Raw genomic sequence first — 12788 nt, 5'->3', positions numbered from 1 at the left:
TGAGTAGTTTTGATTTTGCTTTTATATAATACATAATCTTTTTTTACCATACCAATGTTTGGAATATTTTCAGCACAACATCACCTCTATGACCTGACAATTCATGTGATTTGATGACTTTAATTGGTTCAGGTCTTATTTAGATGACTGGAGTTACTTTTTACCATTGTCAATCATGAATCTGATAGGGTGGCTATGACATGTGGAATTCCCCTGGGATCAGTTCTTGGGCCGCTTCTGTTCCATCTTTATATGCTACCTCTGGGCCAAACTCTAGAGAACAACAACATTAGCTACCATAGCTATGCAGATGATACTCAAATATATATGGCTCTCAAACCGTATGACAACAGCTCAATAGACTGACTATGTCACTGTATAGAGCACATAAATGCCTGGATGAACCATAATTGTCTACAATTAAACCAAAGATAAAACAGAGATTATTGTGTTTGGCAACAAAAAAAAGAAAACTAGTATTAGTAAAGAGCTGGATTCTCAGGCCCTAAAAACCAGGGACCAAGTGTGTAGTCTTGGTGTTCTTACAGACTCAGAACTCACGTTCAACAGTCTTATCAAAGTGGTTATCAAAACAGCATTCTATCATCTTAAAAATATAGCCAGAATCAAGAGCTTTGTGTCCCAAAAAGACCAAGAGAAGCTCATCCATGCTTTTGTCTCTATTGTAATGGCCTTTTAACTGGACTCTGCAAAAATACTATAAAACAGCTGCAGCTCATTTAGAATACTGCTGCTAGAATGTTAACTAGGACCAAGAGAAAAGAGCACATCACTCCGGTTCTTTCATAGAGACAGTTTACTACGGAGTCTACCAGTTACAGTGGGGAGGACAAGTATTTGATACACTGCCAATTTTGCAGGTTTTCCTACTTTACAAAGCATGTAGAGGTCTGTAATCATATGTACACTTCAACTGTGAGAAACCGAATCTAAAACCAAAATCCAGAAAATCACATTGTATGATTTTTGAATAATTAATTTGCATTTTATTGCATGACATAAGTATTTGATCACCTACAAACCTACCAACTCACAGACCAGAGAGCTGTGTAAGGACATCAGGGATACAATTGTAGACCTGCACAAGGCTGGGATGGGCTACAGGACAATAGGCAAGCAGCTTGGTGAGAAGGCAAGCAGCTTGGCGCAATTATTAGAAAATGGAAGAAGTTCAAGATGACTGTCAATCTCCCTCGGTCTGGGGCTCCATGCAAGATCTCACCTTGTGGGGCATCAATGATCATGAGGAAGGTGAGGGATCAGCCCAGAACTACACGGCAGGACCTGGTCAATGACCTGAGGGGAGGATGGATGGGGCCATGTATCGCAAGATGAAGATGGGTCGTGGCTGGGCCTTCCAGCATAACAACAACCCGAAACACACAGCCAGGGCATCTAAGGAGTGGCTCCGTATGTAGCATCTCAAAGTCTTGGAGTGGCCTAGCCAGTCTCCAGACCTGAGCGCAATAGAAAATCTTTGGAGGGAGCTGAAAGTCTGTATTGCCCAGCAACAGCCCCAAAACCTGAAGGATCTAGAGAAGGTCTGTATGGAGGAGTGGGCCAAAATCCCTGCTGCATTGTGTGCAAACCTGGTCAAGAACTACAGGAAACGTATGATCTCTGTAATTGCAAACTAAGGTTTCTGTACCAAATATTAAGTTCTGCTTTTCTGATGTATCAAATACATATGTCATGCAATAAAATGCAAATTATTTACGTAAAAATCATACAATGAGATTTTCTGGATTTTTGTTTTAGATTCCGTCATTCACAGTTGAAGAGTACCTATGATAAAAATGACAGACTTCTACAAAAAACCTGCAATATCGGCAGTGTATCCAATACTTGTTCTCTCCACTGTATGTTTTTATTTCATTTTTATTATATATCTTTATTTTTATATTTGTTTTATTTTGTTTTACCAATCATTAAATGATTTTTCTGTAATGCAAGTTCTGGTGCTATCAGAGGAATAACCCCTGTGTAATTGTAACAATCTTGTGCTGCTGCTCTAATTGAGACATCAGTACATGGTATTACCTCGCAAAAGGACTGACAATTTTTATCCAAGCACTGGAGCATGAGGATTGAGATACTGGGGTGGTGCAGTAAACATTTTTGGGAACTAATTAATCGAGGATTAATATAAAATGCATGTACAGACATGACATGAATGTCCCCCTAGCATCAGCATTTCTGAGCTAAATATTTCTCACCATTCCTTAGTTGGTCTTAGCAGCTTTGTGAATAGGTTTTAAGAGGAAACTCTTTGCTAGGAACTTTTAGTGTTGTTTAGGAGTCCTAGTGGTAAGATAAAATGTTTTGTGAATAACTGATATTAAGGTAAGCCAGCTTAATTGAGATAATAGCAGTTCCTGGACTAGTGGGTTGACGTGTTACAGATAACAGATTAGACAGGTTGAGGCCCAACTTAGGACAAGGACAACTTCTGGAAGTATTGGGTGATTTTTGTCAGAGGGTCAGGTGAGGGGGCTGGATACTCTGCCTATGTATGCTGTCTTTTATGCTTATCTTGTTTGGGAACGACATTCGAAGAGGGAAAATATATCAATGCTTGGGTAAATAACTCATGAAAGGACTGGCAAGTTTATTTACAGTGTTAGGGCACGTTAATTGAGATAAAATAGGTTTTACCACAAATATTCACAACAGGGTAAATAAACAATGGTGAAGACATCGATACTTTGGTAAATATCTCATGAAAGGACTGAAAAGTTCATTAACAGTGTTAGGACACATTGAGATAAAATAGGTGGTTGGGTGTTTAGAGTCGCAGGTGGTTAGAGTCCGCTGCAGTCAATCTGTGACCGTTTTGTTTAATCTGTTTTGTGTAATTTCTTAATCACTGTACCTAAACTGTGTGTAAACATTTATACGCAGGGCCCAGCTGTAAAAGAGGCCTTGGTCTCAGTGGTGTTCCTTGTTGAAATAAAGGTATAATAATGTAGTAAAACCTGAAAAAGGCAATTGAAAGAATTTAGTTCTGCATAGGGACATTTACTACCCTGCAGATTCCTACCCATGAATTTGGATCCAACATCTTCCAAGGAAACAAGGTGTCAAAAAAATTCAGTCAGAAGTAGAGCTGGATATCACTGATGATCGGGTAACTGGAGTTGCTGACCAAGAAATTAGTACTTTAGATCCAAATGCCCAGGAATCTTGAATGGAAGGTTCAAAGGCAAGTCTCAAGGTTCAAATGCAAATAGACTCTGTGCACCAGCGTAGTGACAAACTTCCGCTTTTGTCTAGAAGTCTGTATTGCAGTTTCCGGTTTACTTACTAATACTCATCCGCATTAGTAAACACCTAAACTCACAACAAGTTGAGTGATGCTGTTATACGGGAAAAAAAGAAATATAATGTACTTGACTCATTTAAGTTTCAAGGTACAAGTGGGGCATCATTTTAATCAGGAGAATGTCCACTTTTTAATAAAATATGGCTTGCGCCATTCAATGACTTCAAACTCTAGACTAGAAATAGTCAGAAAAGGCGATTTTTTTATATACTTCCACATAACGCAGGTTTAAGCGCAATTAATACCATATAGGACCAGATGTTTACTTCCTATGCCAGTTGTTATTTTTCAGTTTCGTTATGAAATGAGGTTACAGTAGTGAATTAAAAGAGGAGACCTGTTTTGGTGCTTTTTTGAGGCTATGGAATTTTAAGCTTCATTCAGGTTAGAAGAGGCTGAGCGAAGGTTCGTTTCAATTCACTTGCTATGGGGACGCGCTAGCGTTCCAGCCCAGCCAGTGTTCTTTTGCCGTTTTTGAGGCTAAGGTGAATTTTTATGCCTAATACTACACTAAAAATGAACACGTCGCTAACTAGCTTTGGACATCACTAATGCTTATTTTAGGCAGGTCTTGGAGACATCTACTAAAAACTGAAATTTTGGGCGATGCGGGAGACCGGAAAATGATATGCCGACATCTGGCTAAAGCAGAAGTTCGTCCATACGCTTGTGCACAGAGCCTATTAAGTGATGTATGGTAGGGATGGAAATGAAAATTAACCTTACAGAGAGGTGATAGATATTGAGCATGAAAAGTAACTAAGTTAAGCTTGACACAATATATGAAAGTATTAATGATCTCTGTACGATGGACTCTAGGTAGGAAATGTGATGCCGTATTTCTGATTGGTTCCACACATCCTGATAAGCTGTGGAGCCAAGAAACTTAAGAGGGGACAATATTAGGCCATGTAAGGTTAGGCTATAGAATACACGTATGTGATTGGAAGACAGCCAGATATTGGAGGGGATGTGCTTGGGCATATTCACATTTGGAAGCTGTTGCTGTGAACCTACAACATGCAGTCAAATTTTTCATGGAATATATTTTCTATTTTCTATTGTGTTCAGGTCTGGAGACTGGCTAGGCCACTCCAGGAGTTTGAGATGCTTCTTACGGAGCCACTCCTTAGTTGCCCTTGCTGTGTCGTTGTCATGCTGGAAGACCCAGCCACGACCCATCTTCAATGCTCTTACTGAGGGAAGGAGGTTGTTGGCCAAGATCTCGCAATACATGGCGCCATCCATCCTCCCCTCAACACGATGCAGTCGTCCTGTCCCCTTTGCAGAAAAGCATCCCCAAAGAATGATGTTTCCACCTCCATGCTTCACGTTTGGGATGGTGTTCTTAGGGTTGTACTCATTCTTCTTCTTCCTCCAAACACGGCGAGTGGAGTTTTGACCAAAAAGCTCTGTTTTTGTCTCATCAGACCACATGACCTCCTCCCATCCCTCCTCTGGATCATTCAGATGGTCATTGGCAAACTTCAGATGGGCCTGGACATGCGCTGGCTTGAGGAGGTGGACTTTGCATGCGCTGCAGGATTTTAATCCAGGACGGCATAGTGTGTTACTAATGGTTTTCTTTGAGACTGTGGTCCCAGCTCTCTTCAGGTCATTGACCAGGTCCTGCCGTGTAGTTCTGGGCTGATCCCTCACCTTCCTCAAGATCATTGATTCCCCACGAGGTGAGATCTTGCATGGAGCCCCAGACTGAAGGAGATTGACCTTCATCTTGAACTTCTTCCATTTTCTAATAATTGCGCCAACAGTTGTTGCTTTCTCACCAAGCTGCTTGCCTATTGTCCTGTAGCCCATTCCAGCCTTGTGCAGGTCTACAATTTTATCCCTGATGTCCTTACACACCTCTCTGGTCTTGGCCATTGTGGAGAGGTTGGAGTGTGTTTGATTGAGTGTGTGGACAGGTGTCTTTTATACAGGTAACAAGTTCAAACAGGTGCAGTTAATACAGGTAATGAGTGGAGAACAGGAGGGCTTCTTAAAGAAAAACTAACAGGTCTATAAGAGACGGAATTCTCTCAATAGTTTAGCTATTTCAAGACTGTTGCATCCATCTGAAAGGCATGTTACACACATTATATCAAGGTGTGCATAAGGTGTTATTCACTGTTGCCACACCCTCCCTCATTATACAAACACATATCACCTGAAAATTATTAAATCCAATGATCATTCAAATTTATATGGTTTGGAGTTGTAAAATGTGCATATAAATAGAGTTGGGGAGTAACGGATTACCAACGGATTACAAAAATACAGTAACTGTAATCCATTACATTACCGACTAAAATATTGTATTCGGAATACAGATACTTTGGAAAAAATTGTGATTACTTCAATCGAAAAGGAATATGTGCGCGAAATCATTATGACACGTTGCATGTTTGATTTTTTTATTTAATGTTTTACAAACATTGTTATTTGAACCAAAACAACAATTGTGTGCCTCAGTTGTTGTGTGTGTGATCATTATGCACGCAAAGCTGGGTGCGCATAACCAGATTAGTGACCAATGAAGTGCTCGTAAAAATATTCTATGATAATATAGGCCTATCTACGATAATATTAGCCGACCCATATAAAATATGATTTTGTTACCTATATCGACGCATCTTTCTCAAAACAATGATAGGCGATAGGCCTACCTGGTGTTCTATCTTTTTCAAGTTTCAAGGTTTATTTGTCAAATGCACCAAACAACACAGCCAGGAAGAGTTGCACCGACAAAATCCTTCGCAGGTTACGCTTGCCTGTTTCGAATGTATTTGTGGGCGGGTGTTCAAGATTGCGAACATGCATTCACGTGCCTGTGGTTTCTGCAATGTTTTGAAAATGTTGGTGGTTGTAGAGCAGAACATCAGACTACTGCAGATTCAGTGTACACGCAAAAAGCTACGGATATCTTGATTTTTATAAACAATGTATTTTCGATTTGGCTTTGAATGTTTTGAAGCAATTAAAAACATGAATAGAACACAATAGACTAACACATCCTTCGATTCTTGGTTATGTTCAGATAAAAAGTCAGATTCTGGAAGGTCGAGGGTTACTGGATTAATTGGAATTACTGAATATCTGACAGACCTTTAGCATTTAATGTAGAGATGTAGCCCAATCATATTGAAGTAGAAAGCAATGGTTTAGAAATCCTTTCCAAAGGCACTGTACGTAACCCCATAAGGTAAAACGCAAATTCCGTTTTTGGCCAGCTATGTAAACTCTAGCATTGATTGATCCCTCAAAAGGTTATTCTTATTTGTTTTCTAATGCCTCTTAATATGAAAGTAATCTAAAAGTAATTCAAAATAATCTGATTATGTTACTGAGTTTGAGTAATCTGATTATAAATGTGGGCAGGTAACTTGTAACTGTAATGGATTACATTTCAAAAGAAACCTACCTAACCCTGGAAATAATAATATGATCAGAATACTCACTTGCCTAATAACTGTGCACACAGTGTATTTAGGAGAATATTTATATTATGCGACCCTTTTATAATTTTTAAGTGGGGACATTTGTGTGATTTCTTTGAAAAAGGGACTCTTTTGTTAAAAATGAGGTACCTCAGAACTTCTGCTGACATTTTTAGGTTGAAACGGCAGATTTTTCATGGAATATCTAAATAAGCATACAGTGGCCCATTATCAGCAACCATCAGTCTTGTGTTCCAATGGCACGTTGTGTTTGCTAATTCAAATTTATCATTTTAAAAGGTCAATTGATCATTATAAAACTATTTAGCAATAATGTTAGCGCAGCTGAAAACTTTTGTGCTGATTAAAGAAGCAATACAACTGGCCTTGATACTAGTTTATTATCTGAAGCATCAGCAATTGTGGGTTAGATTACAGGCTCAAAAATGTCCGGAGACCATGAACTTTACCATGAAAGTCCTGAGATGGGGGGGGCATTTTTAAATGTGCCCTCAGGAATGCATTGGGCTGCAGTGTGTCCTGATGTGAGAAAGAGGGATGAAGGAATCAATGGATCAATCATAAATGTGACAATGTTTTTTAAAATTTCTGCTTCCAGGTGTACACTGAGCTCCAGATAACCAACGTGGTGGAGGCCAACCAGCCAGTCAGCATCCAGAACTGGTGTAAAAAGGGCCGCAAGCAGTGCCGCAGCCACCTGCATATTGTGGTGCCTTACCGGTGCCTAGGTGGGTGTGTGTATGTGTGTGATGTGATGCGTAATATGCAGGTTGACTCATAACCCACAGTCCTCATTGTATTTACATGATTAAAGTACACATGTAGCTAATAGAGCTGCAGGTAGCCTAGCATTTAATTCAACTGACCAGTACCTTAAAGGTATTAAGATTGGATGCCAGAGCTGACAAGGTAAAAAAAAATTAAGGAATTTGAACAAAGATAATGGCTACATTGTATATTTTAGCTAGTAACCTTGTTGCCCTTGCTGATGCAGGGAAGCATATGCCACAGGCACATCTTTTGCAGATATCATGACAAATATAAAACGTTCATTTTGACTTAGCAAATGTCAAGCATTTTCAATCATATTTTCCATCCATGCTAATAGACAGCTCTGTTTAGCTAAGGAAATGGGCTACTACCCATTTTCTGTATTGTGGACTGCAGTTTAACACATCGTCAGGGCTGATTCCTCATTAGCAATGGCTTGCTAGTATGGATAAACAAATAGCTGACCCACCTGTGTATATGTGAGTGCACTCATTTCTATCAAAGTGAGGAGTGGGAGAGAGTGAGAAAGCTGACTACATAGAACTGTACACAACTACCCACATACACACATCACCCAGCAGATTACATTGCAGAAACACACATCACGTGAACAAGCAGCCACCAAGGAATCCACAATATTACTCCCAACAGAGTGGAATTTTTTTTTTCTAGAATGTTAAATTGGAACCACTGGATGGTATTTGCCTTAAATGTAAGGATAAATGAATAGAGACCCATAATAGGCCTCTAGAATTAAGGACCCATAATTAAGGTGCAACTGGAACATTTACAATGTTTTTTTTTCTTAAAATGTTTCCAAGGAGCTGATAGAAATGTTTGTAACAATACATTCCAGGATCACAATACATTCAGGGCTTAACCCCCCCAGCCCCGCCCTGCCCAGGACAGAATACAAGACGGCAGACAGAGTTCGGTACACAGGAGATCAGATAGGCTAATTCAGAGTGGGAGATAACAGGCAAAAACTGAGAATTGCAATAAACGGGCTTAGTATTGTAACCAATACAAACAATACCTCACAAAGAAAGCGTGACACAAACTGAACTAAATAATGGACCATTAATGAAAATCAGGGGGGATAATCAGGCATTAAGAAGTCGGGCGATTGGGACCTGGGGAATGTGCTGTGTTCATGATAAATGGGACAAGCATTGTGTTCCAGAGGTAGGGGCTGAGAGGCGAGTGTCGATCTTAAAGATCCTCTGGGGAAGACATTTTTGAGAGACCGTTAGTACTTTTTTATTGTAACAAGTATAAAATACAGATGCAAAATAAACCATAATAAACAGTTGCCAGGGGTACATAGATACAGGAAAGAATAAGACACATGTAAGAAAATATTAGGCTCAACAATACAGAAGCAGAAGGTGCATTAAGTATTTAAAATAAATATATAGCTGCTAGCAGCAATTCCAGCCCATGCAGCAGCAAGCAGTGAAACAGGAAAGTTGGGGGAAAAACAATTGCACTTTACAGTACAGTGCAAATGATCCACAAGGTGTCATTGCTACAGGATTCCCCGTTTTATACACTTTAACATGTACAGTGGATATAAAAAGTCTACACACCCCTGTTAAAATACCAGGTTCTTGTGATGTAAAAGAATGAGACAAAGATAAATTATGTCAGAACTTTTTCCACCTTTAATGTGACCTATAACGTGAACAATTCAATTGAAAAACAAACTGAAATCTTTAAGGGGGAAAAATTTAAAACTCATAATAACTTGGTTGCTTAAGTGTGCACGCCCTTAAACTAATACATTGTTGAAGCCCCTTTTCATTTTATTACAGCACTCAGTCTTTTTGAGTAGGAGTCTATTAGCATGGCACATCTTGACGTGGCAATATTTGCCCACTCTTTGCAAAAGCACTCCAAATCTGTCAGATTGCAAGGACATCTCCTGTGCACAGCCCTCTTCAAATCACCCCACAGATGTTCAATTGGATTCAGGTCTGGGCTCTGGCTGGGCCATTCCAAAACATTAATCTTCTTCTGGTGAAGCCATGCTTTTGTGGATTTGGATGTGTGCTTTGGGTCGTTGTCATGCTGAAAGGTGAACTTCATCCTCAGCTTTGTAACGGATGCCGGAAGGTTTTGTGCCAAAATTGCCTGGTATTTGGAACTGTTCGTAATTCCCTCCACCCTGACTAAGGCCCCGGTTCCAGTTAAAGAAAAACAGCCCCAAAGCATGATGCTGCCATCTCCCTGCTTCACTGTGGGTATGGTGTTCTTTTGGGCTTGGATGTTTTTCTTTGTAAGAAAAGGCTTGTATTTTGCCACCCTACCCCATAGCTCATTCATATGAAGAATACGGTAGATTGTTGTCAAATGTTCCTGTAATGTTGCTGTAGGCCAATTGGAAGTTTCCCTGACCAGTTTTCTTCTCGTCATTTCATCAATTTTGGAGGGATGTCCAGTTCTTGGTAATGTCCCTGTTGTGCCATATTTTCTCCACTTGATTATGAGTGTCTTCATTGTGTTCCATGGTATATCTAATGCTTTGGAAATTCTTTTGTACCCTTCTCCTGACTGATATCTTTCAACAATGAGATCCCTCTGATGCTTTGGAAGGTCTCTGCGGATCATGGCTTTTGCTCTGAGATGCAACTAAGAAAATGTCAGGAAAAGAACAGCTGAACTTAATCTGTGATTAACCAGAGTCACTTTACATGGTGGCAGGTGTGTAATGACTTCTATTTAACATGAATTTGAATGTGATTGGTTAATTCTGAACACAGCCACATCCCCAGTTATAAGAGGGAGTGCACACTTATGCAACCAGGTTATTGTAAGGTTTTTATTTTTCATTTTTCCCCCTCGAAGATTTCAGTTTGTTTTGCAATGGAATTGTTCACATTATAGGTGACATTATAGGTGACATTATTCCCAGCCTGGTGCAGGTCTACAATTTTGTTTCTGGTGTTCTTTGACAGCTCTTTGGTCTTGGCCATAGTGGAGTTTGGTGTGTGACTGTTTGAGGTTGTGGACATGTGTCTTTTATACTGATAACAAGTTCAAACAGGTGCCATTAATACAGGTAACGAGTGGAGGACAGAGGAGCCTCTTAAAGAAGAGGTTACAGGTCTGTGAGAGCCAGAAATCTTGCTTGTTTGTAGGGGACCAAATACTTATTTTACCGAGGAATTTACCAATTAATTCATTAAAAATCCTACAATATGATTTTCTGGATTTGTTTTTCTCATTTTGTCTCTCATTGTTGAAGTGTACCTATGATGAAAATTACAGGCCTCTCTCATCTTTTTAAGCGGGAGAACTTGCACAATTGGTGGCTGACTAAATACTTTTTTGCCCCACTGTATATATACACACACACACACACACACACACAGGGGTTTTCCTGGCTAAAAATTTGGCAAAGGTGGTACCCCAACACTCGCACTCTACCAAAATACTTAATATAATATGTGGCTACACACATGAAAAAGACAACTATTAAATCTGCCTTTACTTAAATATGCCCTGTAGTCCATGTCCACGTGAGCAGCTAATGCACGCTGCAATGTCCTTCCTAATATCAACCAAAATATATATGCAATATATTTATTCTTAACATAGACCTATTAGAATGTTAAAAATATATCTGAAATCACTCATCAGCTATATAGCAGCCAATATTATTATCTATTTTTGTTGTCATGCTATATTCTTGTTAATATAGATTTGCATAAAAACCAAACAGAGCTGTATATATTACAGCCTTGTCACGTTATTCTTTCCTCCATCCTTGCCTTGACACCATATCGTTTATCTCCCTCTCTCGACCTCCAACTGTACTAGGCTCTGCTGCTGTCGCTGAACCAAAGTCTTCTTCACGTTTATATATGTATGGGTTGCCAGATTTCATTGACAGTACGGCTATTCTCCTCGTGCAAAATCATGTTTTACCATGCCAACACACAGAGGCGGTGCATGATTTTGGTTTGAGTTTTGAAAGCTGTAAAAAACCTGTGTATAGATATAGAATGCCACCCGCCAAAGTGGCTAGTAAGAGTAACTGCGTTACCCACCACAGCCGAATTCCACTTGGCGGGTGGGCGGGTACCAATGTCAAGCCCTGAGTATACTGCTCCTAAATAAAAAAGTGGTCGGCTCTCACAGTGGGGAGTAAAGTTATCCTGTGGATAGGATGTGATGCGTTTTACTTATCAAACAAAGAGCTTAGGCTGGACAAAATAAGGAAGTGGCTACTCATTTTGTTGATCAAGTAGCAAGAGATTTTAGCCAATTTTATTTAAAAAAAGGGACATTCAGAATGTAACTGTACCTATGAAAATACGGTCTGGATCAAAAGAAAGCAAATCTGGTAAACCAGAGGCAGACAGACGCAGTTCGGAGTGAATAGTGGTGCAGCTGCCTATCCACAACTCATGGAGCAAAATGCATTAAACTTTGATGCTGGTTTGGCTATTCTTCTGTTTAATAAGTAAAGTTAACTAAAACGCTAGCTACCCAGCTACCCTCACACTGTTGTTAGTAATTGCCCTATTGGTGTTAATGTGGCTTGCTATGCAAACAGAGCAGACATGGCTATAGTTACTGGCTGTCCATCTATCCAGCAGACATTGTTCAATTGACAAGTTTTGCTAGAACTACCAGCTTCTAATAACGTCAGCTTGCCAGCAAGGACAATGTTCGCTGCCTAGAATAACCTCATACTGTTGTTAGTAAATTGGCTATAACTAATTACCAGGCAAAAAACGATTGGCCAATTTTGTTAACTAGCTAACTTTCTGTGGATAAAGAGGCAAGCTGCCGTTTGTACATGCTGTTTGCTTTGTTTACTAGCCCAGCTAGTAGTACTATAATCGGAAAACATTACCAGGGCGAGTTTAAACTAGTAGCTGGCTATTCTCATGATTCCTATGTATACTACATCAAATACTTTTTGGCAGCTCGCTGTTTTTCGTACTGTTTGCTTTGTTTACTAGCCCAGATAGTAGTACTGTAATAGGAAAATATTACCAGGATGAGTTTAGACTAGTAGCTGGCTATTCTCACATTTCCTATGTATACTACATCAGATGCATTTCGTATGATTAATTTTAGTATGTAATTAAAATAATCATATGTCAATAGCCAAAAAATAATGTGGCATCAGCTATTACATATCAGGCAACTACCCTTGGCAGATCATCTGACAGCATAGAGGGTAACCAATGATGTGGCACTCT

The 12788-nt window shown here is 39.6% G+C and overlaps 1 protein-coding gene across 5 annotated transcripts in view; it reads left to right on the top strand.

The window, feature by feature from the left end:
- appa (amyloid beta (A4) precursor protein a) overlaps positions 1–12788 on the top strand; it is a 148828-nt gene that overhangs the window by 60645 nt on the left and 75395 nt on the right. For all 5 annotated transcript variants that reach the window (XM_029116486.2, XM_029116488.2, XM_029116487.2 and 2 more), the window contains exon 3: positions 7400–7529. In XM_029116486.2, coding sequence (XP_028972319.1) covers positions 7400–7529 — 130 coding nt within the window. The remainder of the gene's footprint in view (positions 1–7399; positions 7530–12788) is intronic.

Source organism: Esox lucius, chromosome 22 (genome assembly GCF_011004845.1).
Source record: "Esox lucius isolate fEsoLuc1 chromosome 22, fEsoLuc1.pri, whole genome shotgun sequence".
In the NCBI taxonomy this organism is placed as follows: domain Eukaryota; kingdom Metazoa; phylum Chordata; class Actinopteri; order Esociformes; family Esocidae; genus Esox; species Esox lucius.
Note: the sequence above shows the minus strand (reverse complement) of the source record. Positions and strands in the feature narration are given on the sequence as shown.